Source organism: Hypoxylon fragiforme (genome assembly GCF_022984875.1).
Source record: "Hypoxylon fragiforme strain CBS 206.31 chromosome Unknown GGS25scaffold_2, whole genome shotgun sequence".
Taxonomy (NCBI): Eukaryota; Fungi; Ascomycota; class Sordariomycetes; order Xylariales; family Hypoxylaceae; genus Hypoxylon; species Hypoxylon fragiforme.
The window spans coordinates 4,352,112-4,379,249 of NW_026054757.1; the positions used below are offsets into that span (position 1 = coordinate 4,352,112).

The 27,138-nt window shown below is 46.3% G+C and overlaps 8 protein-coding genes across 8 annotated transcripts; 4 read left to right on the forward strand and 4 right to left on the reverse strand.

The window, feature by feature from the left end:
• Window positions 1–330: 330 nt before the first annotated feature.
• GGS25DRAFT_478926 (protein kinase) lies at window positions 331–3,163 on the forward strand. Its single transcript, XM_049259981.1, has 4 exons — window positions 331–1,496; window positions 1,566–2,790; window positions 2,842–2,969; window positions 3,039–3,163. The coding sequence occupies exons 1-2, from the start codon at window positions 678–680 to the stop codon at window positions 2,712–2,714; spliced, it is 1,968 nt and encodes a 655-aa protein (XP_049120764.1). The 5' UTR covers window positions 331–677; the 3' UTR covers window positions 2,715–2,790; window positions 2,842–2,969; window positions 3,039–3,163.
• GGS25DRAFT_478935 (uncharacterized protein) lies at window positions 3,164–5,484 on the forward strand. The gene is made up of 7 exons (XM_049259982.1): window positions 3,164–3,488; window positions 3,541–3,597; window positions 3,670–3,710; window positions 3,772–3,965; window positions 4,029–4,636; window positions 4,717–4,869; window positions 4,948–5,484. The coding sequence occupies exons 1-7, from the start codon at window positions 3,384–3,386 to the stop codon at window positions 5,140–5,142; spliced, it is 1,353 nt and encodes a 450-aa protein (XP_049120765.1). The 5' UTR covers window positions 3,164–3,383; the 3' UTR covers window positions 5,143–5,484.
• GGS25DRAFT_478937 (uncharacterized protein) lies at window positions 5,485–6,688 on the reverse strand. Its single transcript, XM_049259983.1, has 3 exons — window positions 5,983–6,688; window positions 5,854–5,910; window positions 5,485–5,780 (listed from the first exon to the last, which is right to left on the reverse strand). Exons 1-3 carry the CDS (start codon window positions 6,291–6,293, stop codon window positions 5,771–5,773), a joined length of 378 nt encoding a protein of 125 aa, XP_049120766.1. The 5' UTR covers window positions 6,294–6,688; the 3' UTR covers window positions 5,485–5,770.
• Window positions 6,689–9,595: 2,907 nt separating this feature from the next.
• Window positions 9,596–11,191, forward strand: GGS25DRAFT_154529 (uncharacterized protein). The gene is made up of 3 exons (XM_049256428.1): window positions 9,596–9,698; window positions 9,921–10,655; window positions 11,105–11,191. The coding sequence occupies exon 2, from the start codon at window positions 9,990–9,992 to the stop codon at window positions 10,503–10,505; it is 516 nt and encodes a 171-aa protein (XP_049120767.1). The 5' UTR covers window positions 9,596–9,698; window positions 9,921–9,989; the 3' UTR covers window positions 10,506–10,655; window positions 11,105–11,191.
• Window positions 10,787–11,185, forward strand: GGS25DRAFT_518883 (uncharacterized protein; the record flags this gene model as incomplete). Its single annotated transcript, XM_049263612.1, has 1 exon — window positions 10,787–11,185. One exon carries the CDS (start codon window positions 10,787–10,789, stop codon window positions 11,183–11,185), a length of 399 nt encoding a protein of 132 aa, XP_049120768.1.
• A 2,312-nt stretch (window positions 11,192–13,503) lies between the features above and the next one.
• Window positions 13,504–15,576, reverse strand: GGS25DRAFT_529579 (FMN-dependent 2-nitropropane dioxygenase). Its single transcript, XM_049265299.1, has 5 exons — window positions 14,962–15,576; window positions 14,240–14,835; window positions 14,087–14,172; window positions 13,791–13,967; window positions 13,504–13,677 (listed from the first exon to the last, which is right to left on the reverse strand). Exons 1-5 carry the CDS (start codon window positions 15,119–15,121, stop codon window positions 13,569–13,571), a joined length of 1,128 nt encoding a protein of 375 aa, XP_049120769.1. The 5' UTR covers window positions 15,122–15,576; the 3' UTR covers window positions 13,504–13,568.
• A 692-nt stretch (window positions 15,577–16,268) lies between these two features.
• Window positions 16,269–18,924, reverse strand: GGS25DRAFT_154587 (uncharacterized protein). The gene is made up of 3 exons (XM_049256429.1): window positions 17,951–18,924; window positions 17,612–17,900; window positions 16,269–17,558 (listed from the first exon to the last, which is right to left on the reverse strand). Exons 1-3 carry the CDS (start codon window positions 18,503–18,505, stop codon window positions 16,453–16,455), a joined length of 1,950 nt encoding a protein of 649 aa, XP_049120770.1. The 5' UTR covers window positions 18,506–18,924; the 3' UTR covers window positions 16,269–16,452.
• A 5,818-nt stretch (window positions 18,925–24,742) lies between these two features.
• Window positions 24,743–25,392, reverse strand: GGS25DRAFT_478947 (uncharacterized protein). The gene has a single exon (XM_049259984.1). The coding sequence runs from the start codon at window positions 25,126–25,128 to the stop codon at window positions 24,856–24,858; it is 273 nt and encodes a 90-aa protein (XP_049120771.1). The 5' UTR covers window positions 25,129–25,392; the 3' UTR covers window positions 24,743–24,855.
• Between the last annotated feature and the right edge of the window lie 1,746 nt (window positions 25,393–27,138).

A 27,138-nucleotide genomic window follows, 5' to 3' on the forward strand; every position in this document is an offset into this window, starting at 1 on the left:
ATCACCGTGCCACCGTTCCCCCCCTTTACGAAGAAATATCACGTCGAAAATCCCAGTGGTACAGTTTCGAGGCCATAGCACCCAGGCCAAAGAGCCTTCCCCACGGCAGCTTTACTCATAGCTTTATTAGATAAAAACAAGGTCGTGGCTATAGTAATGAGGAAGATCATGATAGCGGGTCAACTGCTTCAAGTGTTTCTATGATTGGTTCGCATACCTAGCGAACCAAGATCATCCTGCATATTCCGCGCGGGTATACTGGTTCTATATTTTAGAATTATCACCAATACACGGCAACTACCAATCAAATTCGATCAAAATGTGTATGCCAAGGAACCTTCGTGGCTCCTGTCATGAACCATCCAGCGTGTCCGAGTTGATATAGAAAAACAGAGTATTTAGCCCCCAATGGTACCCAGCTGAAACCTCAATGCCTGCATATAACTTCACCTATCGGTGTGAATAGAGGTTTACCCACAGCTACCTAGGCAAAGGTAGGTAGGCGTTTATGTATAGACTGGGGACCTAGGTGAAGGAGGTTCAGCTGGTTCAGTTGTTTCAAAGCCATGGCGGAAAGCCGAAATAGGTCCATGATAAAGATTTATATCACTATGTTCCTGCCATAAAGCTGGAGGTAGGCTTCGCACCATTCTGCTGCGACTGGTATTGGCGCAACTATGACACCACAACCAGAACAGCATTCGAAGGAACGATTCGGTTTAGACAATCCAAACAGGGTTGAACATGTCTGTGACCGAGGCGAGAGATATATCCATCATACTAGTGTTTACAAATCCCAGGATACACTTTACAGTCCATTCAATTGCAATCCCGAGGAAATTGTCCAAGAGATCGAAGAAGAGCTAGACGCAGCGAAAGTTCCCAGCGCCTTAGATGTAGACAAAGAGTACATCCCCAGGCGCATGCTTCGTAAAATTCTCACGCCCCGAAGAGTCCGAACTATTCTAAACCTTCCAAGCTTCGAAACCCGGAGAGACAAAGATGAGTTGACGACACTTATCTGCTTCGGGTCAACTGATTCGAAGCCAAGCTTGAAGCTACTGGGCGTTCTCATAGGCATGGGACATGGTAAGGTGTATGAGCTTTTGAAGTTCATGGAAGATGGAATGGATGATGGGTGTCTCCCACTAGAATTAGGACTCTCTAACCGGAGGGAAGCTTCCTGTCGAAAGCATGAGGGGAACCACGCTATTATTAACAGCCATAATGTTCGAAAAGAGGACAGAGATGTGTTTACTCGGTGGGCTCACAGCTTGACAGCACCCTACATTAGTGGCAACAAGAATAAGCATCTACACTATGTCCTTCACCATCGTGATGTCTTTCCGATGGAGCTCATTGCCAAAATGCAAAAGGACGATACATCAGAATCGAACTATGGGAGCTCGATAGGTTCTATACCGCAATATGGAGGGTTCAGTGAGGTGTACCAGGTCAAGATAGAAAAGAGTCATTGCAGGTTCGATGATGTCGGGGTAGGTTTTTAAAACAGCACGTATATCAACATAGGCTAAGCACCTTGCTAACCTTGTCACCTTTCTCAGATGCGTCATCCTGATGGATATTACGCGTTGAAGAAGTTGAATTCTCACAGCCGTGAAAATTTCAACCTAGAGCTTTCGTCTCTGTTATTCTCCATGGACAATGCCGCTACTCGGAGAGCGCGTTTGCATTTGATCCAGGTCCTGGCGACGTTCGAGGTACCGAATCCTACTGCATCGCGCACAAACTATTATCTCCTTTTCGACTGGGCTGAGGGAAACCTCAAGGACTTCTGGAAAAGAAATGAGAAGCTCCGTGGGGACATGAGCCACTGCGCGTGGATGTCTAAGCAATTCCATGAAATCTGTCTAGCGATGCAGTGTGTACACAACGATCGCGACCGGACTTTGAAGTATATAGGTAGCGACGCAAGTAAACTCACAAGAGGCCCGCCTAGCCGAAACTTTGAGGTCGATCTTTACGGGCGCCATGGCGATATCAAACCGGATAATTTCCTTTGGTTCCACCCTAAACGACCTGCTAGAGACCTCATAGTTCTGTCTGATTTTGGGTTGGCAAGACTGCATACCCAGGCGTCCCGGTCAAACCAAGACCCGGGAAATATCGCCCGAACAGCAACATACATAGCCCCCGAATTCGATTTGCCTGGTGGCATGATCTCGCGTGCGTCTGACATCTTCGGTCTCGGTTGTGTCTTCCTCGAACACGTCACGTGGTTCTTGAGAGGATTCGACAGCGTGGAGAACGAGTTCCCGGCTCGGAGGAACCAGAAGGACATTTACGGCTTTGAGGCAGATAAGTTCTTCGTCATCCATCCTGATGGACCCGAGGGCAAGCAGCGGGCCTTCTTAAACCCCGAAGTTAGGAAATGGATCGACGAGCTACAGCAGCACGAAGACTGTACCTGGTATCTTCACCAGCTCCTCGAAATAATCCAGGAGAAGATGCTAGAGCCTGATCGTAACAAACGGGTATCCATCAGTCTTCTCATCGAGGACATGAAATTGCTTCGAATTACCTGCGAGCGAAATGATAGCTTCTATTTGAAGACGACCAGCGAACCCTGGATACAGTCAAAAGCATCTGTACCTAGGTATTATAGCCTGCCAATCAACATCCCCCACCAAGAAAGCATCACTGCAGATGAACACGACACGGTTCCGATAGAAATTGATACGGGCCAGCGTTGATATTTCCCAATTACCTACGTACCTAGCACATGATTGCCAAAGCCAAAAGAAGCTCTTCCAGCTTATATTGTTCATCGTAAGCCCACACATTGCTTCTCGAACTTCATAGCCATGCTAATACTCTTAGGACTTGGTGCAAAGTGTTTCGAATTGCTTCAGGCCAAGCCTTTGTTTATCCATTATAATGGAAGCGGGCCATTTTCTATTTCAAGTGGGAGGAGACCAAGAAGGGCAACTCACATAGATGTGCGCCAGGTAAGAGAACATAACATGTGGGACGTAAACAATGCATGGGTATTGTACATACATACCTAACCTAACCAGGTACAATACATACATACCCTGAGCGTTCCATAAATATACGCTGAGGGCGGCTAATACCATGACAAGGCCAATCAGGTAAGCTGAAATATGCATGGAGGCAAATTCATTGAACCAACGCCGCGGCCTGTTGGAACTTGGTAGTCAATAAGGCGTTCTGGGAAGTATTTTCAGCCTGCAGAAGAAAAAAAACGGGCATGGAGAGTAATGCAGCCTCGAGGGCATCCGCTGGGTAGGTAAATATGACCCTTCTGTGATGCTGTTATCAATAGCTGTCCAACTTCGAATCTCGACGCTACGCCCCCAACTTTTTCTAGATAAATTAGGTGCAAACATTTGTCCGATGAAATGGATTGGCCCACGGAAGATGTAGTCTGGACTAACAACGACCTGAGGGCTTTCAATTTTGCGGAACGCCCTACCACAGTGCTCCAGAAGTTAGAATCTGATACAGTGAGTGTGGCAGCATATCGCTAACCTTTACATCGCTAACTGTATCACTTAGACCGTAACTAAAAATGAGCTTCTCAACGAGCAGGATTGGGAAGATTGGTTCACCAACGTAGGATCTGAATACTAGTACAATCTACGTATAACAATCTTCGCGTAAGGACTAACAGATGGCTGAGTATAGGCCCCAAACGAAAATTCAGGGGCAACGGAGCTTGGCGTCGTGTAAGAATAATAACATTCGGCCGATAAAAAGAATCGAGTTATTGACATGACTTTTCATTAGACTCTGTACGAGGGCCCCTCCTATCTTTGACGACAATGCGCCAGTCTCTCATGTTTCGGTTACAAGAGATACCTGGGAGAAGATTGTGAAGTCGTTTCATGTCCACCGAAGCGTCATACGATCAATAGCTAGACACGTTAGCTGCTTTTCGTCGATTTATCGAGACGAGGGCACGTCGACAAAGTCCAAGATATGTAAGTATATGTACTTCTAGCCTAGGTATATAATGTGGTGCTACGACTGATGCTGCACGATAGACTTTACCGCTCGAATGTCAAAATTACTCCCCGGAGATCTAGCATTATCAGTCACCTATATTCCAGGAACTAGTTCCACGTTTGCCGTCATATACGGATGCAATGAACATCAGAAGCAAGAAGTAGAGAAGCGCATTCGGTTAGCGGAAGACAAGACCAAGTATCCACTACTGATAATCGGAATTTTCGCCGAGCTCGAAAGGGAACGACTCGTAGAAAACGCCGAGGGACTCGTTGACGGATTTGCTCTGACCTCCAACCGCTTTGAGAACGAGGCATGGGACGCATCCGTACACATGAGCAATGAGAAAACTCAGGGGTATCTCAGGCTTTGTGCGCAGAGTCGAAACATTACAGATCAAATCCGAGCGGTGAAGCGGCAGACACTAAAACTTATGGGCGAGATAGATGAATTCAATGATTATTTTGCCTCGCATAAGGGTGAGGCCTACTCTGGCGGCGCGGATAATAGCAGTAAGAAAGCACGTCATTTTAGGAAAGCTGGAGCACAGATGAAGAAGAGACTACAAGACATTATTAACGAGTACGATGACAAGGTGGATGAATGCAACATGATCGTAGGAAACACTACGCTTGCCATGCAAACGGTAATTCTTCCCCTATTCCCAGATTCCTTGTCTCAACTTGAGTTAGTTCATTACACGGGTGCTCAACATCAACTTACTAGGTGTGGAACCAAATCGCGAGACACGACTCGGAACTGAATACTCGCATTGCGCAAACGAATACGGTAGTGTCGCTGGAGGCCAAGAAGGAAGGCACACAGATGAAGCTAATCGCACTATTAACGATGGTTTACCTCCCCTTTTCAAGTGTTGCGGTAAGTATCGACCTCCTACTAGGGCAATATCCGCAAATGCCAAGGTTCTAGCCTAATCTGTTGGCTAATATCGAGTAGGCCATATTTTCGATGGATTTATTCGACTGGGATCCCCCAGAAGGGAAACCAGTGGTATCTAAATTTTTCTGGGTATTCGCGGTGGTCGCAGTAGGGCTTACTGCTATTACTTTCTTCGCCTGGTATCAAATCACCTCTCGTCATGAACTAAAAGCTAGTCAGAAAGCTGCGAAACTGCATAACACCATAGTTTGATCTTGATGGCGTGTTACGAGATTACGAAGGTCACGATATGTTCTAGGTACCCAACAAGCATCTACATCTAACTATTTAATCATTGATTCAAGGTTGGCAACTTGAAATCACATAGAACTTGTATTTATAGATTCTACGAATGCTCAAGGCATCGCCATCATCAGCGTAAGCTTACTGAGCGACACCGTCATGTCACCAAATATCACATATATGCATTTGCTTTTCACGGGAATAGCAAAGCTACTGGAAGCAAATAGATATCATATATGTCCTATTATCTGACGTCATATTATCATTCTAGGTGTCTCGCAAGATCTACCCCCAATAGAATGATGTGGCAGGAGACGTGTGTTACTCGTACATACAAATAAAATAAAACTACCTGATAAAAGACCGACTTGGCTGATGTCCACGCTGCCCATCAGCTAAACAGGTTAACCAGCATGAAGAAATCAACGTCCCAAATGATATTAACATGAATCCTCTAGGTATCCCAAGCAATTGCCCCCTGTTTTGTATCGTACCTGAACTGGTACGTAGTTCAACCCGCATGCATCATTACCTATTCGCGTACCATCAAAATCAAAATCGTATCGGGTCATTCGTAAACAATATAATACCCAGTAGTTTAGGTGTCCCTACATAGATGATCTAAAATTAGGCGCTGTTCTCGGAGAGAGGATAGGGGTGATAGGGGGTGGGGTCACTTACAGTAGAGCCAGCGTCAAGTCGCCGTGGATGCGCGCTTTCAGTGTTACCTCGACCTCGCTGTGAGAATGAGTCAGTATTAGCTTCTAAGTGAAAGAGTCGAGTAGTTGAAACCGTGTCTAGATTACGTACAGGTTGAGATCGAGCCGCAGACGGAGCGTGTCCGATTTGCTATCCCCGCCGCCCTGCTGCTGCTGCTGCTGCTGCTGCATCTGCTGTTGTTGCTGTTGCTGCTGAAACATCTGCTGCTGCTGCCTTTGCTGAAGCATTTGCTGATCGTCTTGCGCTTGGAGGGGCTGGATGGAGCCGGGGCGGCGACGGTTGCGGCGGCGGTTGCGGGGTGGCCGCGAAGTCTCGGACATGTGGTCAGAGGCGTCGGAGGCGTCGGACTCCTGTACGGTCGTCTGCTGCCTCTTGGGCTGGTCTTCGGCGCCTGAGGACATTGTGGTTTATGCTTGATGTTTTTGATATGATTTATGTAAAGTTGGAGCTGTTGAGATGTTGAGAAAGTATCGTGATATATTGATAACTAGCTAGCTACTTAGGTAGGTTTCAGAGATGGGAAGAAGTAACAGATTATAAAGATGGTTCAGATCGATTCATCGGATGATCTGGAGCATCCATTCGTACTTATTTGTATCAGGAGGTCCAACCAGCAATGCTACAACATCAGGATTCCGAACCTAAATGTGACTTGCGTTTTCATCGACGATGAGAGCTTGAGATACAACGTCACCGGCCGATGTACCAATTATGCCACCTAATATGCGTACATAGGATTGGGTGTCGAATTCAAAAGGCTTAATAGCTGAAGGAGATAAACTTAGGAGGGCTAGGGTCGAATCCGGATTTCGGACACAACTTACATCATGAGGCGGTACGCGTGTGTCGGCACATCTTGGCTGATGTGTGGCTTGTGTCGAATCAGAGGCCGTTTCGTAAGCCCCATGCGGTAATTGACGTCGGATTCCCCACACTTTCCGATCCTCATGCCCACCATCGATATAGACCCACCCGATTCTCTTATAGGGGCGACAAAAGTCGAGACGTCAGAATAAGGGGTTCTATACAGACCTTTCTCCATGTGAGGCTTGTAATTGGAGAATGCGAAGTAAATTCAGCCACACAGGACTGGAATCATCGATGAGATCTAAGATGCAAGCATGCATGGAGATGTGATTCGAGTCCTGTGTCTCCTTAATATGGGTTGTAAGTACGTAACGGGTTTGCAGGTAAGAGGAGAACTGAACAAAGTCGATCATGCAGTCCCTTACACATGATTTCACGTATAAGTTTTACCTGCTTTGGAGTTGAGTAACCTTGATAATGATCAACATGTTACAGCGTGATCGTAGAAAAATCGTATATTATCACCGTCGCCCTAGAATATAGGCATAGCGCAAGGAAATGAGAAAGACCTCCGCCAGACAGTATGAGATCTGCCCATGATTCGTCATAGACAGGTAAGCTCCTAGGTAGAGACATCATATAAGAAATCAAACATCGACTCAGGGGTCGTTACCATGCCCGTCAATGTTGATAACCTATAACGTGTATTACGTGACTACAGACATCGCAGGTCTGGGCAACAACCAAGGCAGTACCGGCGAGTTTCGGGTATAATGACTGACTTATAGTTTGGTGCTAATAACCTATATCTAAATATTGTCATTCATCATATGTCTCTAGGAAAGACTAGGCAGGTAGACGCTGATAGGTTCACTAGATAGCTTCCATATTGTGCTTCGCCATGGAAAGAAACTAGGTACTGAGCGAGGTACCAAATATCAAGTATCTCGCAACACCCTTTATCTACTTGGCATAGTAGAGACTCAAGTGACAAGAACGAGTATTGGCATGAAAACGCCAATGATCGATGAACGTAGGTGATTGCGATGCCTAATAAGGCCACTGACTTTCTTCATGCCCTAATATGTTTCCATGTCGATTGATGTCAGTTTTATGTACGAATATGACATAAAAGCTTTTCTCAAAATTTCCGAACCCCTTTCATCGACTCCTAGGTACGTGGGAGGTCACTCGTCCTATGTACCCCTTTTCCTACCCCTGTCCTGATTTGCGCCTAGCTTAAGTATAATACAGTATACAGTATTGACCTCCTAGAAGTAATCGTGCACTTCTATCATACATCCATCCATCAAGTCTTTCCGTTGGCGAGGCTACTTCCTTATCGTTGACCAATTGTTAGATTATGTCCCACGGTTTGGAACTTTGGAACGAGTGACGGGATGTCTATAGGTGCCCTTGAGCTAGTAGGGTAACAGCTACTAGGCAGTGAAGTTCAACGATATCGATGCCTGACTTCCGTGTATATTGAGAGAAAGGGGCGATATTCCCACATATACACACATACAAGGGATGTACGCATTGTATGCCTCAGCACCCTGTCGCCAACAAGCAGATAGGTACGGCCTCTATAACCCATTGATACATGTCGCCGTCTATACAATCTTTCTCGACTGTTGCAGAGATATCGGACGTGACAAGGATCCGGGCCCTCTCCGGGAGAGCCCATTCTAGAGAGTGAAGCTCTCCAGAGCTCTCGACCCTGTACAATAGCAGCTACCTATAAACCACTCTTTATCTCTTTTCTTATGTAGAATCAATTTACTGTTCCATACGGAGATCGCCGACACCTTGGAGGTGGCAATGGCGGAAGGGGCTCTGCACATAGCCTCTAAGACTTGTGTTAGACAAGTGCCTTGTCATCGATGTAATTCCTTCGTCTAGTCCGAGGCCATGTTTGCTACCCGCAGCCCGCAGAGAGGCGAATGGCACTTCCGTTCATGTACCTATGCTACCGTGCTTGTAGGTTTCATTCGTCTTGAGATCACACTCTTCTCGAGGTCATCCAGAAGTCGGTATGCCAAGATATTGTTGGTCAATATTTCTTCTGTCGGCAACTTCCAAGGTTATGACCTTTGAGTGATCGCCTAAGGAGTCAGTTGCGTACATCTCAGCGGATCCTTTTACTCTCGCGGCCCGGTCCTTTGCAGAACGGGGCTAAATCAAGGTACAGGTTTGTAAAGGAATAAAGGAACAAATATAGTTCTACACAACACGTTTGCCATAGCCTACTACTTTTGTCACATGGTGATCAGCGGGTCTCTTCTGGATATGGTCACAAGACGTGTGAGGTCGAGACTGGAAAAACTGTGACCAATGATGTGTTAGTAACAAACTCGTACTAGTTAGTGACCCGCTGTAACCCGAATGTGGGCGTGCCGTTGCAGCGGTACACTTACTGTTTGCTAGCGCCTGAAATAAGCCCTAAGGTTAGTGCTTTCCAGGGTTCCAAGGGTCAACTCTCAAGGTCATTTCCTTTCCAACCTTCTTCAGCTCTTTCAACTTATTCTCTTTCAACTTATTCTCTTTCAACTTATTCTCTTTCAACTTATTCTCTTTCAACTTATTCTCTTTCAACTTATTCTCTTTCCACTTATTCAACTTCAACTTATTCAACTTCTTCCTATCAATATCAAATATTTGTGAAAAATGATCTCATAATATCTATCATAATTCTTCAACAAAATACCGCGACAACGCCATAGCAACTTATTATCCTTCTGCGATGTGAAAACTGGTTGTCACCCGGACTCACCCCGCTGAGTTCGGTTCCACGACCGCAATGCTCGCCTCATTCTCAAAAAAGTCTCCCACTTTCATCATTTATCTCGAAGGAGAATGGTCAATGGGTTGAACAATGAGTTGGCAGATAGTAGGTGTCTTATAGTACATAGGTATCCATGCACCTGCATATTACACATGTAGTATGCAGTGCATACAAGACTAAGACCCTTCTCATCCTTCTCCAATACATTAGTTAGGTATGTATTGTACAGCCATGATATGACTTGGGGTGCTTGCAACATCGCCAGGTTCCTACATACATATGTAGTATGCATCGTTGTCTACTATGTACTTACCACTTACCCACCTAGGTAAACCTGGGCTCTGGGCTCTGGGCTCTGGGCAGGTCTAACTTCAGGCTCTCAGCCATGTCATGGCACCCTCATGGCCTATAGGTACTATCCAGGGTGGCAGCCTAGGTTGTTCTGTCAAAATATCGATCTCTGCCTTTTCTATCCGGATATGTCTCGCGTTCACGCCGGCGATATATGTACCGTGAAGTCATTTCTGCCCGTCTGCTATTATCAATGGACGTCGCATACTTTAACCGGGGAATATTCATTCTATTCATGTATGCACATTATATCGGCCGCTTTATTCGACTCCGCTCGCTTGGTCCAAGTTTGGCAATCCTGGGCAACAGAGCACAACTTTGCGCTGAGTCCTGCATACCTACTACTAGTAGTACATGTAGGCTCTGGATTCTGCATACTGCTAGATCCTACCCTTATGGCGATCTCTTAAAGAGGGTTTTAAGCACGTCCTACAGACGGGAACCTACAGCTTGCCAACTCAAAAGGAACCATGAAGACGAATTAGGTTCTTGTCGCTTCAGTCTATATGCATTTGCCCTATCACAAATGTCCCCCTCACTGGCGTGGGTGTTGCATCCCCAAGTCTTCCGTCGTTGGCTGCTACCGAAGTGGGAGAGACGAATGAGAGCCTTGCCAACTTCCATGAGCGACCCCGCTATCGTCAGTTCTTCGGCTGTACATCTAATGTAGGTCTCTTGAGCGAGTGGTCGTCGGCCGACGCGAGACCCTTTTCCGCAGCGATCGCTAGTTACACATTGCGACCTTACTTTTAGTGTATGTAGGAGTAAGAGTAGCGACAGAAAATAAAATCGCTCTTGTCACCCAGCCTCCTCCCTTTAGGCAAGTTTCTCTCCATTGCTTTTTTGATCTTTACTCTGTTTCTTTCCTTTCACTGCGCCCATGGCGCACCGCGCTTCCATAACATCCTTCACATTCTCTCCCTTCATCTACCAGAGCACAAATTACCCGAGATGTTTATACCCCAAACGAGCCATGCAGCGGCTTCGGCCTTGAAATTTGGAGGAGACTCACCATCGGCGTACGAATTATCAAGACATCCCAAACCCCTGTTTCCCGTCAAGTCAATCTCGTCGACCATATGCCGACTCTTTGGTCGTGGCCTCGGCGCCGTCTCCACTACACTCGACCATACGTCGTCGAACTTACAAAAACGAGCGCCGAGCGTAAATACCACGATCGGTGTAGCAGTCGGTATTCTTCTGACTGTATTCCTGGTCGGCCTCTTTTGGTTTCTATACATGTACCGGGGCTCAATCCGTATCACCCAGAAGAGACACCGTCGTCGCAAGTCATCCGGCTCGAAGAACTCTAAGGAGGGCGGCAGTGATCCCCCCCCACCACCCGCATGACATGTAACACCCTTACTCTGAGGATGGATATTCCTAGAACATGGTTTGGAGTAGTTACAGTGGCACACAGCGGTTCCACTCTCACGAGAGTATAACGCGACAAACGTGTGCAAGCACAAAGAAGGCTTCGCACAATTAGGTACAGATCGGCTTTTACAGTAGCCCAAGGATGGAATTGGTGGGCTCTCGTTACGAATTATAGGCAATTGGGTTTGGGAATGGGAGTTTTTATTTATTCATAAATGTACAACATGAAAGCGACGTTTGTATATGGCATGGGTGGTGTTTGGAGGTCAATTGGCATTAAGGGCGACGAGTGTGTTGACGATACTATTCTAACGAATTTTCTACACGCTTCATTTTTATTTTTACGATCGCCCGTGGATGTTCCCACCACACTGGAAATCGGAGTATTATTAGCACGCTAAATAAATTCACTAACCTCCAGTAGATTAGTACCTAACAGGTACACATGTATGTTAGTTGGCGAGTGCGACAGCTACTTGATCCAGCGAGTCCAGAGCGCCTCCTTTCCCCATCATATTTCTTGATGATCGTTTTGATCGTCCATCTAGCGTTGGTGCCCAACAGAAAATAAGTGTTCATCCAGCCGCACTCAATGGCATCAGGCTTTTCTGGCCAGATTTAATATATGCCAACTCACCTTCCCAAGTTGCACCAGATCACTGCTTTTCCACCTATCACAACCATTCTTGGCCCATCGTCAACCTTCTTTCCCCTATCACAATACCATACTTCTCTGCCACGACCTGTGTTCGGTCGTACAACAGATAACCTACCTAACCTAGTAGCTTCTATGCATCAGGCACGGCTAGGTTAGGTCATTTCCCGATCTGGAGACCACCTTTTCTTTTCCTTCTCTTCTTTATTGATAGGATGATAGGCACATATCTTTGAAATTTGCCGAAAGCAATTCGTGGCGGAGACGCCGACCTGAATCGAAATCTTCCGTGTCCCTGTCCCCCTTTTTGACTAGCAACGCTATATGGCACCATGCCACTGGTGACAGTTTGCTTTTTTTTTATCCTTCGGTGTCACCATGGTATTGAGTGAAGCATCATGAATACCTACCTAACCTAGTAGGTTCCGGCTAATAGTCTACCCGAGTGAGACACGAGTTTAGTACCGTACCCAGGTAGTCAGTCTCAGGGGAGGAAGGGGGGTCCCTATTCGAGCTAGGGACTATGACACTTGGCTATCTAGTCAACTAGCAGGAGACAGGAAACTGACATCGTCGCGCATCGTGTTGTATCGCCAATGTAACCGACGACGCCTGTACTGTGCATGTCCTCAAACCCCTTACCCATCTAGGGTATTATGGAGAGCAGCACGATGATATCAGGAGAGTAGTGTAGCGGGCCTTGCATTGTTCGAGATCTTGACTCTCGCTATGAAGCGTCATACCACTAACCTAGGTAGGTACCCAGTAGGTAGTATTCCCTCTTGTCTTACTGGGCATAGAGATCATCCAGATATCAAACGAAACAGAGTAGCTTAGTGGCTGGTTACGTAGGTACTAAATCGCAAATACACCCCCTTTACTTATAGTCATCGTCAATGGCCACATTGATATTGGTATTCTGGGAGACATGAGATGCAATAAGCATCGACATGTGCATTAGCCTACCTACCCTACGTACCTACCTAAGTCATAAAAAACTTCCCGGAGGACTCTCGGCAAGGGGAACGATCCACCTTTCTAAGAGAGGAACACGTACCTATATTCGATATTAGTTTAGAAGACCCAGTGAACAGAGACTCCTCATCCATCCCATGGGTTAAAGATATGTCGATCATGGACAGGAACCAGAAATGAAATTCTCCGGCCTGGCAAAGAAAGCCACGTGGTCGTCCATGTCTGAAGGGACTCCGATGCGATGCGATGCGATGCATGAATTGGAAGCTTTCCTTATGGGATGGGATGGGGTAAGTGTAGTCACACGTTTTGATAAAAGGAGGGTTGCCCCTCGAGGATATCGTATCGTGGGTTGGCTTCTCTGGCAGTCCACTGTTAGATATTAGAGTTGACCGAGTTTCGACGAATTATAGGCAGCTTACCTTCGTCCCTACTCAGTCGTAATAACATAACGTATCGATATATGCACCTAAATAGGCGGTTTTCTAAGAAGCGTACCTATTTTCATCTGTGACGATGCCCTAGAAATAGTAGTAGCAAGACATGATGGATTCGCCGCGGGATTACGAAACTGCATACTAATACCGGCGCAAGTAGAACGGCAGCTCGGTATAGAATGATCGGTCATCGCTTTATTGAAGCTAAGTATTCCTATGCACCTTCTATAAGGGACTTGTGATAGCATGGCATGTTCATACGCCCACCCACCCTCTCATTCCCACATATCTACAGAGCACTCTTGAGACCCGCCATAACCTTCAGCGCACCCTCCCTCACCTTCCTCGTGATCTCCGCCGCGGGGAGCTCGTCCTTGATAAGCCCAACACCTGTTCCACTATAATAGAAGCAGTACCATGTTAGTGAATGCATTATCCATCTATCCCTAACAGACACTCAAAAACTACTTAGGTATTATATCGTCAGGATAAAAAAAAAGGAAAAACTTACGACCAGGTGACCATCCTAGACACATCGCCATTCTCCTTGGCGGCATTGAACCGTTTGGTGTTTTCGTCGAGCGGGACGCCGGCTAGCTGGTCCCGGTACGTGGGAGTAACGATCGCACGGCCGTCGTAGACGGAGGGCCAGCTTGTGTTGCCTTGGATGTGGTCGTGGAGTTGCGATCTACGGGAGTGAGACGTTCGTTAACACCTTCTGCTAAGTACACTAGGGAGGAAGGGGGCAAAGAGAAAAGGGGGGAGGGGAAGAGGAGAGAAACCCCAGGGGTTAGATAGACGACTCACTTCACCGTGTTCACACCCCCATCTGCAGTGGAGAGAATCGCCTTCCTCTTGAAGTCCTGCGCGTCGGACTCAACAGCCACCATGTACTACACCCCAAAAACTCATCGTCAGCCATACAGCCAGCTCCCTCGAGACATGGAAACTGGAGCTTACCCGCGTCCCCAACACCGCCCCCTCCGCCCCCAACGCCAACGCCGCCGCAACCCCCCTCCCATCCACAATGCCCCCCGCAGCCCACACCGCGACCTCCCTCCCCGCCAACGCATCCACGATCTCCGGCACCAAACTCACGATCCCGGCACCAACAGCGCTCTGATGCCCGCCCGCATCCACGCCCTGCGCCACCACGACGTCGGCGCCGTGCTGCGCGGCCCCGAGCGCGGCGGCGACAGAGCCGACTTGCACGACGAGCTTGGGGGTCCACTCCTCCTCCGACGATGATGACGACTTGAACCCCAGTCTTAGTGCTTTGAGAGTGTTAGGAAGCGTGTCCGGAGCACTGGGCGCCGGCGCGAAGAGCCAGATGGCAGCGGGCCGGTGCTTCAGCAGGATGGGCAGTGTGGTGTCGGCGAAGTGCGCCGCGGAGGGCGCGTACATGACGAAGGCGACGCCGATGGGGAGGGGTCTGTCACTGCCGCTGTTTTCCGGGTTGGACCCGAGGAGGAGCTCGCGCGCCTGCGTGAGCTGGTCGTCTAGTTTTCGGAGGACCGGGGACGAGGGGGTGAAGTCTCGGCCTCCTTGGATGAATCCTAGGGGTTAGGTATGTAAACGTTAGTGTATATATATATATCCCTTGCAAACCGTACGATGCTAGTTAATCGTCAAGCGATCTTGAGTAAAATAAAATAAAATAAAAAGTAATAAGCGCAACTAACCCAACCCTCCCGCCTTAGTTACCTCAGTCGCGAGCTTCGGGTTCGTGACAAAGTCCATCGGAGCACTGACGACCAGCGGGTATGAAGTGGTTGGGAACCACGACCTCATCCGCGAGGAGGTTGCCATAGTCGCTAATGTTCTGCGAGCCGCGACGTGCATCTATCTTGAATAGGTACCAAGCCAGTAAGTAGGTAGGTGGGTAGCTAGTGAGAGTTGTTTGTAATGGATGGTTTTGAGGTACGGGAAACACAAGATGGCGCCGATGTAATTTTACATAGGGAGGTATTCAGATGGATAGAACCCGAGTTCGACAAAGTATCGAGGTCTAGTGGTCCAGTCCAATCCAGTTCAGCCTCTTTTCTATCGTTGACTTTACCTCAGGGGCTGTTAGTAAGGTCGATGTTTACAGTCAAAACTGTCCGAAATACCCAAGATCCCTCCTGGCCGGCGTGCAAATGACTTTTGTCTCATACCTCGGTTGCCTAAATACGTTTTTATTTATTAACTACATAGTAAGATGAACTGGTTATACAATAATAGGTAATTACAATTACAATTACAATTACCTAAGTATTGCAGAGGACCTGCTTCAATGATGGCAGCATTTCCTAACCGCTTTAGAGTTACGAGATGAACAACTCCTCGGAGCTATAAGTATACTATGCGCCGTACTACGAGCTAGACTTCTCGTCTCCACTCTAATTCAACCCCGAGGTTTAACCCCAACGGCCAAATGGTAAAAGAAATCCCCGAAAGTAAGCGGCCAATCAGGAGGATGAAAACGACCTATATTCTCCTAATTGGGTAATACCCCACTTTCATTCCCCGCATCAAGCAACGGGTAATTCGGATTCAGGGTCCAAATGACATCATAGCATTTTAATAGGTACGATGCAAATCGATGCAAATCGATGCAAATCAAGGCAATTCACGACAAAACACGCAATATAAAATATAGGGTATCTTCCCAATTACTATTGGCTTCATTTTGGGCTTTGTTACCATTGCTGGTAGTCCATTTCTGTCCGTCTCTGTCCATTTCTATTTACATGTATGCTCAAGGCTACGTTGCTTCACTTGGTGTATCCCTTTACACACAAGTTTCCCGAAGCAAAACCCCTAGTTCTCAGTCGCCAGTATCTGTAACTAGCCTTTACTGCCTTGTACTGATATTTTCAATAAAATACACAGCCGAAAAGAAAGAGATGTCATAACCATACATCTCTAATCGGCGTTAAAATCTCGCTGGCGCCTTCGCCATTAAATACCAAACGCCGTTTACATGTGAGTTGTGCCGAAAAAAAAAAAGAACCACAATAATGTCCTTTCCCGTGAGGTGTCGAGATCATGTCGACTGTATGTATTGTCACCTTCCAACGCCGGTGCCTATGCAGTTGTTGTGTCGAAAGCAAAATATGAACAATAGATGTAGTGTCTGTGGTGAGATCTCAGAGAATGCTGCGAAAATCAAACGAGAAACGAAACATCGATTAATAAAGATGAGTTGGGGGTCGTTGGCCAGCGTATGCGGGTAAAAATTCCGGGACAATGCCAGATCGCAGGTCATTTCGGCGACCCAGTGGCTGGTAATGCATCTGGCTTGACCCTAAATGGTACTGAGATAGAGGAATAGACGGAGGGGGGTTAAGGAGGGTGTTCACACGGCGAACGGGCTTATAAGGGCTTGCACGTTGTTGTAGATAAACAAGAGGCGAATTGGAGATGGGTGTGTGAATTCCATACGCCTCGCCCAGTGGTGATGAGTTAAAAGGAGTCAGGTTTGTGGGGCTTGATCGTTTGGTAGGTGTGCCATAATTTGGTGCCATGACATAAGATGGGGTCTGCGGTCCACATGTCGCTAATACCGGTCCTTGCGAGGTCCATCCTGTCGTGGTAGGGAACACCGTCGACATCGCTCTCATTCCGTGGCCCAATGGGGGTAGAGATACCACCGGTTGGGCAGGATATGTCGGCTGGGGGTATGCGAGCGGGCTTACTGTCTGGCTGGTGTCTAAAGTTAGATGCGGCACCGGTAAACGCACTTTGTCTGTATTATCCTGGGGTCGATTTATTGGCATCATTGTAAGCGGCTGTCGTGGTACTCTCTTCGGAGCGGGCTCGACGATATCACTATCTTCCTGACTTCTTTCGAGACTCCTCTTTCTCACTAGAGGATGCCCAAGACTCGGTTTTGTTGCAAGAGGTGAAACTGATGGGGTCGAGTGGTAGGCGTTGCGTAGGAATCCCGCGTCGGGCGAGTAAGCGGCTGCAAGCGTAGACGGCATACCTTGACCGGTCGATGACAGGACGCCAGTTGGCGATGGTACTGGAGAAGTATACCTTCCATGGGACGGCGATGGGATGCTCATCGGCATGGGAGGATGAGCTTGCCGGCGTCTCTCTTCCGCCACCGCCCTCTCGTAGTATTCGTGGAAGCAAGCTAACTTATTGAGCCACTCGTCCCATTCATCCTTCGACGTCAATAGGCTATATCGCATGTTGCTGAGGAATTCTACTTCCATAATGTGGATTTCCTTCACGGAGATTGATGAGACTTCGGCCCAGGTGTGGTTCGTGTAGGTGTTATCATCCAAGACTACAATTTCTATTAGCAAGCCCGCAAACACAGACCATGATTGAGTTCCCTACATTTATTACCCAGCATAAGCGCCACAGTCAACAGCCGATATTCGCTACCAGGGCTACCATTGACCACTGGGTTCGCCTTCTTCAGTCGGTATACGAATAGGAGCGCCAACAGAACCACGTTTTGAGTAACCTGAGTCGTCGAAAGAATTTTGTTGACCCATTGTTTGTAGGCAGGGCAGGGTTCGGTATACTTGGATAATGGAGGGATTGGTTTCGATAATGGACGTTCCTTGATATGTTCCGCGTCATGAATCGTATCCATCGTCTCGAACCAGAAGAAGCATGTCATCTATCGGTATGTTAGCTACAAAATGCTGAATTGTCTAGGTTAATGCCTACCAGCGCAGCAAAATCGTCCAGATTTCCTCCATTTAGGCTAATACATTTAGGGAGCTGTAGACTATGTGTCACCAGGGTCGAATCCCTTCTGGACACAGTGCCTTCTGAATGAACGCTAAGGGTTCCAGTAGACGCAGGGGTGGTTGGTCTAGTTGAAGGCCGTGATGTTGGCTGCAGCTGTGGTTGTTGGGGTCCGATCGTCTGAACGGGTTGCTGTAGATGATATTGCGATTGGGTGGGCGGTTGCGTATGCTGGGTAGGTGGAAATGGGTTCACGACATCGCAGAAGGCTCCCCCGGCTCGACTCGTCATTACAGCATTGGGCTGCCTGGCTAGGGTGACATGATTGTTGTACGTGTTAGATAGCACGGAGTGTTGATATGTGGCATTCATGTTGCTGTCGGTAGGCGGAGTTCGAAGGCCCTTAAAATGGGTATCTTGCGGCTTGTCGAGACCTCGAGTTGGTGTATGGTGAGGGCGCAAAGGATACGATGCGCAATAGCTTGGGGAGGGGAGGTATGGGCGAAAGTTCGAAGGGAGGGCGACTGAAGACATGTGGGATCAAGTCGGGTTTTGGCGATTCTAGTAAAGGACAGAGAAGAGAAAGTGACAAAGAGACAGATTATGTACGAGATTCCTAATGAAGGTGTTGAGGGCCGTGGTGAATGAGCAAGGACTTGTACGTTGTAGTTGGGGGAAGCTGGTGAAGTAACGGGTTCCTGACTGCCGTGTCCCATTCACTTGGATGTTCGCTTTCTTCCACCACTGCTGGGTTGTGAATTGCCGTCGACAGATGTTGTTGGTACAGGCTGGTTTGTATTATTAGTTGTAGTGGGGGATGGGTCATCTCTGATGAGCCATGTCGAACAAGAAGAGATGTTCCGAGAAGGAGGAAGAAGGCAAACGTCAGGAAGTTTGTTAGGTCCTGGTTCCCAGAGAAGGAAGTAATTCTAGTAAGTGGGTTGCTGCAAGGTGAGAAGGCAGGTTGTTTAAGTTGTGTAAGTCAGCCGTGGAGAATAGGGAAGATGGACTCGATATTATTCCCACAACCGTTGACAGGACAAGGTGCTGCGGTACCACGGGCTGTACAGTACAGGGAGGATATGAAGGTAAGTACTAATTGAGTCTGTAGGTAGTTATGCCCTGCTTTCCCGAACTTGTCTCGTCTTGTTGGATATGGGATATGTAGTGTAGGTCCTTTTTACTTCTTTTCCGTATTCACGTCCGGCAGGGTCCCTCCTAGCGTTGTCGTATGTAACTAAGCTCGGCCCATGAACATGAAGTGCAGGATTGAATTGAAACTTGACTTGGGTATCATGAAGGTAATGAATAATAATATACAGTACAGAACAAATAAGTAAAAAAGTCACGAATGTTCCAGGCAACGTATGGCCTAAGCAGGGTATGTACGGATTATTATGAATGAAATGAATGAACGAAGGGCTTGCTTGTTTGTGTGTTGTATGTACAATACAATAAGACTTTTAGACGACGATACTGGAGCATGTATGCGGTGATTACCTTTTACGTATGCACTAATGGTATGTAGATGTAGGTACGGCATGGACGTACTATGTATGTACTGTGGTAGCTTGTAGCATCTGTGGTATTAATTGTGGTAATGGGATAGGCCGGATTGAGACTGGGCTGGAATGATTGGATTGTGTTGCCGTGCTACTTTTGTAGCTTCGTCGACGATGATTGGCGTGTTCCATCGACCCAAGTTCCATACTATGATACGGTACCTCGACACCTTTCCGGCCATGTGAGTGGCTAAGCTGACCGTGGACGGATTAGGGTGGATCGTAGACCGTAGGCCACTGGGCCGTGGGGCCGTGAATATGGTTCGAACATTAATGTTCAAGGGCCAAGGCCTGTTATTTTCCTACATTACATGCATACATAGTACATATACTACGTATGTATATACACTATGTATGTATGTATGTATGTATGTATGTATGTAGCTGTGCTGTGTAGTGTAGGTGGTATTTCGTGCTACCCTCTACGTAGTACCATAGTAGTGTGGATGAAAAAGAAGAGGGAGGCGTGGGTGCGTGCGTTTGCGTATGTATTGTAAGGCACGAGGCATGAGGCATGTACATAGACTACCTACATAGTAGTATGTACGAAGTAGTATGGATGGATTTGTTTAAGTGGGTTACGAACTATGGACTGTGGGACTGTGTGGTTTGGAGACAAGGCTTTTTTCGCGCCTGACCGATTGAACTGATGAAAGACGGACCCTACTAGGTTAGAGATGTGGTATGCAACTGACGAGGGTGGCCTGTGTGGGTATCAAGTAGGAAGCAGCAAGATGTTCGTTCGGTCATGACTACCTCTACCTGCCTTACCTGCCTGCCCTAGTACCTGCCTAACTGCCAGCCTGCCTACCTACATTACCTACCTACTAGGTTTCGGCAGGGGTGTGTTTTGAATAGCCAATTTCCTGGGGCAAAACTAAGAAAAATCAATTGTTCAATTGCTTTGAATCAATAAAACTTAGCCTTTGCCGGAGCTTTCCCATGGTGGGTAATTAATGCCTAGATACATATGTACCTAGCCGGAGGGTTGGTATTAAGCGTAGAGCAAGAGCAAGGGGTTGAGTGGGCATACATCTTATGTATGTACCTATAATATCTATGCAATCATTAACCAATGTCAGGTGCAATCACTTCCACTACATACATATGTACTTCGTATGTACAAAGTAGCTATGTCTGACAAACTGAGAATCGATCCTCGAAGATTGCCTACATACAGTCAGTAACATTTCCATGCCCTAGCAATATAATAGACATGTACTGTTTCCATATAGACTGTGTGAGAAATACGATGCATCATGGTCATCACCACATTGTGTTGTATGTATGTACATACACAACGTATGTGCCTAAGTGAGATAACTACGTACATATGAAAATTGAAGTGCACTGGCACAAAACTGTATTAAGAGAGTGTGACGGTGAAAGTGGGTTCGGCTTAAAAGGCTGGAATTAGGAATGAACTCATAAGAATAAGACCCACTCTTCGTATCCAGCTTTACTTCGTATAGTGATATTTCTATATTGAAGCTAACGCTAGTGTGATATACCTAGTATTATTCCGTAATAATCTAGATTTTCAACTACTATTTGGTGTCTATGTTAGGTATGTACATATATGAATATGTAACTTTGGCATTGTGTACGACTATAGAAATATTGGTAAGCGTTGATACGTGCGATGAAACTTCCTATGAACTGACGTACACTTCAATGCAATGAGTATTATGGAATATTACGCCATTCAATGTGAGTTGCGTTGACATTTACTAGGTACATTAATTGGTTCAAGTTATTTTTAATTACTCAAATTGCTTAGTTTGCGAAATAAGGCGGAAGGTAAAACTTGACAGTGGAATGAGGACTAAGGTGGAAGCTTCAATAAAAGACATTAAACTTGAAGTATTTAGAATAAGTTACATAGTACGTATGAACATTGAATTCGGAAAACGTAATAAAGGGGGCTGAGGACAGGGAAAGACCTATGTATGTCTATAAGGTACATAAGGTGGGGGTGAACGGAGAAAATTGAGATAGGCATAGGTAGCCTTAGGCCTTTAGCAGTAGCAGCTACCTAGTACAGCTGAGCATACATACAAACATAAACCCTGAAGCCTTCGTTAATGTAGGTACTTTAATAGGGCTCAAATGACAAAGGGCAATGGAATGTAGTTAAAGGCAAGAGGGGATTAATTGAATACATAGTAGTAAGTACCTACATAGTTACTATGTAGTACTAGGTATGGCTCTCCACTTTGTTGCTTGCGACATGATGGATGTTTTTTTTTCTTACTCTTCTTTCTCCTACTAACTACCTACCCTAGGATATGTAACTATCTCCACCCCCTCTTCAATGTTTTTATCCAATCACACTTCTTGCTTAGAGCCATTTTTAAGGATCTTGGTTTTTAATGATGCATCATACAGCCAAGTACTCCGTACCTCCGCTAATACCTCCGCTAAGACGCCGCTGGAATACTACCGGCATCGATGGATTCAATGGATTTCACCAATTTTTACACATTTAAACATTGCTGTGCCTATCCTGTATTATGGCATTCCGTAAACGAATGTGGCTGGAAAGTGGAAATCCTGCAAGTTGCATGGGGCAATCTTAATTGCTGCTTGCCCAAGCTTGCTTAGCTGATGATGGTTTCCGGAGAAACCTCATTGCCTACCACATGGAATCTATTCACAGCTTTATTAATGTTTAAATGTTATTGATGAACACCTCAAGTTAAAGAAGTATGTATGTAGGTGCTTAGATATCTCCATAGTACGCAAGCACTAAGTATGTACTAGGGAATCGGAGACAACCCTTAGACATCATTGAATCAGATGTTGAATGCTTCGTTTGAGAGTAGTGCACTTGATATGCAACTGACCTCCATGTCCCTATCAACCGCAACTATGTAGAGTATTCCAGATCGATCGTCAATCAAGATTCAAGCCTTGGGCTGTGCATGGGTCGCAGAGGACTCTTTGTACCTGGGTGTATGTACATAGCTAATTACATGTAACTATGTTGAGATAGAAAGAAATTCAATGTTGGACCAAGGGACTAAGGGTTGTGCCAAACGGAGTATTGAAGCAATACGGATCTTACTAACTAACCTAGCCAGTATACAGGGGGTCATTATTGCTCGGTTATCGATCCTAAACCCATACGTAGGTAAGTATGTACAATATATTTGTTGTAGTTATTAGTGACTTAGGACATTTACAGCTACATCATAATGCTGGTATCATCCAAACGTCCCTTACCGCTTGCTATTCAATGTTGCTCGTTTCCTCGTATGTATGTACAATAATACTATGTAGTCACAGTGGAATTATCGGTGGAGGTTATACCTATTAGGGAATTTTGTTGCATCTTTTTCGTTCAATCTATGAGAAGATACCCGGGTGTTATTGAATCACCATCAAACAGACTTTGCTCCTCAAAAGGACGTGATAAACCCCCACATGCACTTCAAATAAAGGGCAAAATGAAACAAGTCATTACTGGAGGTAACTAGGTAAGTACTTGCATCCATAGCGCTACATACATACGTATTAGTAGTAATCTCGTAATTCCCCATTTTCCGGTGGGATGGGATGGTTTGTCAAGTTAAAAGAAGACTCATAAACAGCAGCGGTGTTAAAATACACCATATTGTCTTAAATTTGTTTCTTTGTGTACTCTTACGTGCCACCACAACCTAACACATTTGTAGGTACGTATATACATTAACCTAGAGCTGGAGATGTATGATTCCACAATGAACCGGCGTTGCTTGCAAACAAAGCCGCTCTTTTTTTTTTTTCTTTTTTTTTTTTATATCAATGTCAAACCATTACGGAACAAGCCGTTCTAGATAGGTACACTTCGTACATGTAGGCACTCTGCAATTAAAGCAGCACTCCCGATGTAACTTGTTTAGGTGTAATATAATTGTGGTCTTGTGTTATTACATAGTATTATTTTTCCAAACTGGTCTAGAAACGGTTATGGTTTAGGTGTTGTCCGGGGAAGGAAAAGGACTTTTTACGTAGTAGTACTACTAGTATGTAGAAGAGGCATTTTGATGTGGTACCGACATCTTGGATATGCCAAGTCTGAAGTGGAAGCATGCAACAACTTCGTAGAAACTCCTCAGTAATCTGGATTTTAATGCTATTAGGATAAGTTTGTTTCACTAACACCACACCCACCTGAGCATGGGTACATGGATTCATTAAAAAATCTCCAACAGCCCCTTTTTCGCTGCTGGCATTCTGCATTTTGGAAACGAGTTGCATCCGATAATGTGGATGCCGAAAGTCGTCCTAGCATCAGCAGCACCAACTACGGTCTACCAATGCAGAATGCCACTAGGATCCGGAAGAGAGAGGGAAAAAGAATCAAACCTAGTTACCGCCGGCCTGCGCGGTGCAAAAGTCGAAAACTGGATAACTGCGCCTAGCCGCACGGGGACCCTCAGCTAATGACTTGGATAACAAAACGGCGGCGACAAATGGGAAGAGGCGTACGGTGTAGGAGGAATCATGAGTACCACGTAATGCTTACGGCCTCCTCATATTAGCGCTTGTCAGGTTTTTTGAGACCCGGACCGTCCTGGCGTGCGATGGATCATCCACCTAACCTAGTAGGTAACCAAAAAGTGGTGGTAGCCCACCCCATAACTCCCAGCTATTGTATGTACCCAGCTACGTGCCTAGAAAATGGTGACTTCCAGGGATTCCTAGGGATTCCCGGTGACTACTGGTGGTGGCATGGACGAGGCGGAGGTGCCTGTTTAGCAACTGACAAGCCTTGCTAGTCTAGTCCGTGTACGAAATGCGCGGCTTGCATGCCCAGCGATGAGAATGATATCGACGCCACCATTAGGATATTACATAGGTATCATTAGGATCACGGGGCAAGATGAGTCTCGACACTTGAGGAAAGAAACTTGTTTCAATACGCAAGTGTACAGATATGTAGTATGTAGGTATGCTACTATCATGTGTATGTATACCAATGTATGGTTAGGATTGCAAGACGTGTATCATTGATGTCGTGGACCTTTGTAACATGATTATTCGGTAAGGTCTTAAAAGTCCTATCTGCAATCTACCATCCATGGATGTGTGGATGTGTACCTACCTACAGTGCCTACAGACTGGCTACAGTGCCTACCTCATCATCATCGATCTTTGTAGGCACATATATAGGCAGGTGGATGATTAGATATGCATCTTCCTACCACCACCACCATCTTGCCATCCATTTCGCAAATTGATGTTGTTCAATGTCCGTCCGCATAGGACGGTGAAAGGGAAATCTCACACATGTCAATATCTTGATACCACCGCAAGCCTCAGCAAAACACATATCCATCAGCCACGTCCATTATTGGAACATTGCCAACGAGTTGCCCACATTTTCAAGGGAGCTATACACATAGTGCTCGGCTCATCCGCCAATGTATTAGAGCAGAATTCCGTTTTAAACCCTGATTGATGAAATGACTCGACAGAGAGAGCCTGCATGAGATGTCTTGGTGTCTGGGGAGGGTCGCAAGTCAATCGATCCCCAATCCAAGCAATACATAGTAAAATGATACGCCCGCATGACTGCCTTGACTGCCTTGACTGCCTTCGTCCCATCATCGGTTATCTCTTACATATTAGTCCGGCAGGGCGATCCGCCCAAAGCACATATTCAAACCGGCGTGCATCATGACCGATAAATTTCGTCAGCTCTTTGCAATCACTGGTCCGTGATCACGAAAAAAATAAAAAAAATAAAAATACTGCTATATCAGAAGGTTCTTGTACTCATATACGCAGTCAAACATCTTAATGGCCAACCATCACTGAGACGTTTGATGCAGTACTGCACTGCCTGTCTGCCGGCTTGTCTCTACGTTTACCGATATCCACTCAAGGATAAACAGACTTACAGTGTTCATATATGGGAATAGGTTTGTGCCATGAACCACAGCGGAGCGGAGATACACTGCGCCATGCACCGTAGACCGCCATCAACCAACTTACTTATACGGCGCCCGGGACCCCTTAGTTATCTTGAGAATGGTCAGATCGGCATGCGATCGATTTCTTCAACTCATCATCGCACATAGGTAACCTTTTTTTCAAGTAGAATCCAGAAGCCTAGTTATCCCCAACCAAATATCGCCAGGTCAACTAGCGCTTCAGCTTGCTGTGCAAAGGTCGTTATTTGTTGATTAGGATTCCGACCTACACTACATAACCTCTAGAAGCCCCTCTAGAAGTCCTTCTCACTCGCGTTGATTCGATGAAAGGTCTTCTCCGAAATGAATATCTATACTTATCATTGACGTATTGAGATGGACCCCGATCCCAGCACGATATAGTAGATAGCATGCATATCAACCTAACGCTACTCCTGCAGTGAGGTTGGCATGTCTCCATTCGATATTATCCTTACTCCCAATCCGTGACGATATATGAGGGTTCACGGGTTGAAACCGCTACGACTTCCGACTTCTGACCTTTAAAACTTTCTCTCACATGCGCACGAACCGAGTACGACATCGCCTCGTTAGGATAAGTTATATAACTTACATGCCTAGTTATGTATAACTACTAATCCACCACCCTGGTTCTCCGCTAGTTTCGTCCCGCGCTATAGGTATTTTCCCTGTGCTGCGTGGTGGTGAGCTCCACGGCCAAGGGGTGTATCTATCACGGCCACTCTGGTGGCCGTGAACACAGGGATCAAGCCTCCGTGCCGAGGACCTAAGTACCCAGTCGGTACGCCTTATTCCGTACATACATGTATTATGAGTCGTACGCGAGAGTGAGTAAGTACATACATACATACATAACCTACCTAAATACGTACGTTACCAGGTTACATAGTAGTGTCCCATTGGCTGCGAGTGTTTTGATTGGACACTCATACCCCTCGGAAGGCCTCCCCTTTTCTGACCGCATTTCTTCCCATGAGACTAGCTTGCTGCAATGCTCTCGTCTGATAGGATTATGTTCCCAACTACGATTATTACGGCGAGCTGCCGGTTACAGAGGTCGGTCTCCATCGGTGATCTTCGGCCGGCGCAGGAAGGCCGATACGGCCCTGAGACCTACCTCGTCAGATCCATACTCGGTACGAAAAGGGCAAGATCACTTCCCAAGTGGAGTAGCACAGGAATAGCTTGAGAGAAATCTTCCACTACATACTTATCGTAGTATCATTACCTACCTTATATTACTAGGAACTTAGTTAAGAGGTAGGCATATTTAACCACACCCGAACGATCATCACGAAGCAATACGCAATGCCATCATGGCGCAGGCATCTAGGCCCAGCTACCCTCTCCCATTAGAGTGTACCTAAAGTACGCATCGCCAATATAGGTATACTAAGTAGGTAGCTAACCCTCCAATCACGAGACAGACGCAAAGTCTTACATGACAAGTAAGTAACTAAGTGTGATATGTACTGCGGCTTTGGTAATTCTGCTCCGTGCGCTTACATCCCGGAGAGCCATCCCAGCCAAGCGTACAATAGTTACCTACAATAGTAACTTTTTACTATCATTAGCGCAAATCCAGGAAAAGCCATGGTTGTCTGATTGGCCGATTATCAAAGGCTTCAAAGGCTTCAAAGGCTTCAAAGGCTTCAAAGGCTTA

What these genes read in the sequence shown, in the direction of transcription:
- GGS25DRAFT_478926 (XM_049259981.1), top strand. Translation starts at nt 678, where the DNA reads ATGACACCACAACCAGAACAGCATTCGAAGGAACGATTCGGTTTAGAC. An exon ending in GCAGGTTCGATGATGTCGGG is followed by an intron (nt 1,497 to 1,565) that starts GTAGGTTTTTAA and finishes CACCTTTCTCAG; the next exon opens with ATGCGTCATCCTGATGGATA.
- GGS25DRAFT_478935 (XM_049259982.1), top strand. Translation starts at nt 3,384, where the DNA reads ATGGATTGGCCCACGGAAGATGTAGTCTGGACTAACAACGACCTGAGG. An exon ending in AGAAGTTAGAATCTGATACA is followed by an intron (nt 3,489 to 3,540) that starts GTGAGTGTGGCA and finishes TGTATCACTTAG; the next exon opens with ACCGTAACTAAAAATGAGCT. An exon ending in TCCCCTTTTCAAGTGTTGCG is followed by an intron (nt 4,870 to 4,947) that starts GTAAGTATCGAC and finishes AATATCGAGTAG; the next exon opens with GCCATATTTTCGATGGATTT.
- GGS25DRAFT_478937 (XM_049259983.1), bottom strand. Translation starts at nt 6,293, where the DNA reads ATGTCCTCAGGCGCCGAAGACCAGCCCAAGAGGCAGCAGACGACCGTA. An exon ending in CTGCGGCTCGATCTCAACCT is followed by an intron (nt 5,911 to 5,982) that starts GTACGTAATCTA and finishes TCATTCTCACAG; the next exon opens with CGAGGTCGAGGTAACACTGA.
- GGS25DRAFT_154529 (XM_049256428.1), top strand. Translation starts at nt 9,990, where the DNA reads ATGTACCGTGAAGTCATTTCTGCCCGTCTGCTATTATCAATGGACGTC.
- GGS25DRAFT_529579 (XM_049265299.1), bottom strand. Translation starts at nt 15,121, where the DNA reads ATGCACGTCGCGGCTCGCAGAACATTAGCGACTATGGCAACCTCCTCG. An exon ending in GGGGGTGTGAACACGGTGAA is followed by an intron (nt 13,968 to 14,086) that starts GTGAGTCGTCTA and finishes TCACTCCCGTAG; the next exon opens with ATCGCAACTCCACGACCACA. An exon ending in TCTAGGATGGTCACCTGGTC is followed by an intron (nt 13,678 to 13,790) that starts GTAAGTTTTTCC and finishes CTTCTATTATAG; the next exon opens with TGGAACAGGTGTTGGGCTTA.
- GGS25DRAFT_154587 (XM_049256429.1), bottom strand. Translation starts at nt 18,505, where the DNA reads ATGTCTTCAGTCGCCCTCCCTTCGAACTTTCGCCCATACCTCCCCTCC. An exon ending in TGGACGATTTTGCTGCGCTG is followed by an intron (nt 17,901 to 17,950) that starts GTAGGCATTAAC and finishes ACATACCGATAG; the next exon opens with ATGACATGCTTCTTCTGGTT. An exon ending in GCTTATGCTGGGTAATAAAT is followed by an intron (nt 17,559 to 17,611) that starts GTAGGGAACTCA and finishes TAGAAATTGTAG; the next exon opens with TCTTGGATGATAACACCTAC.
- GGS25DRAFT_478947 (XM_049259984.1), bottom strand. Translation starts at nt 25,128, where the DNA reads ATGATGGGACGAAGGCAGTCAAGGCAGTCAAGGCAGTCATGCGGGCGT.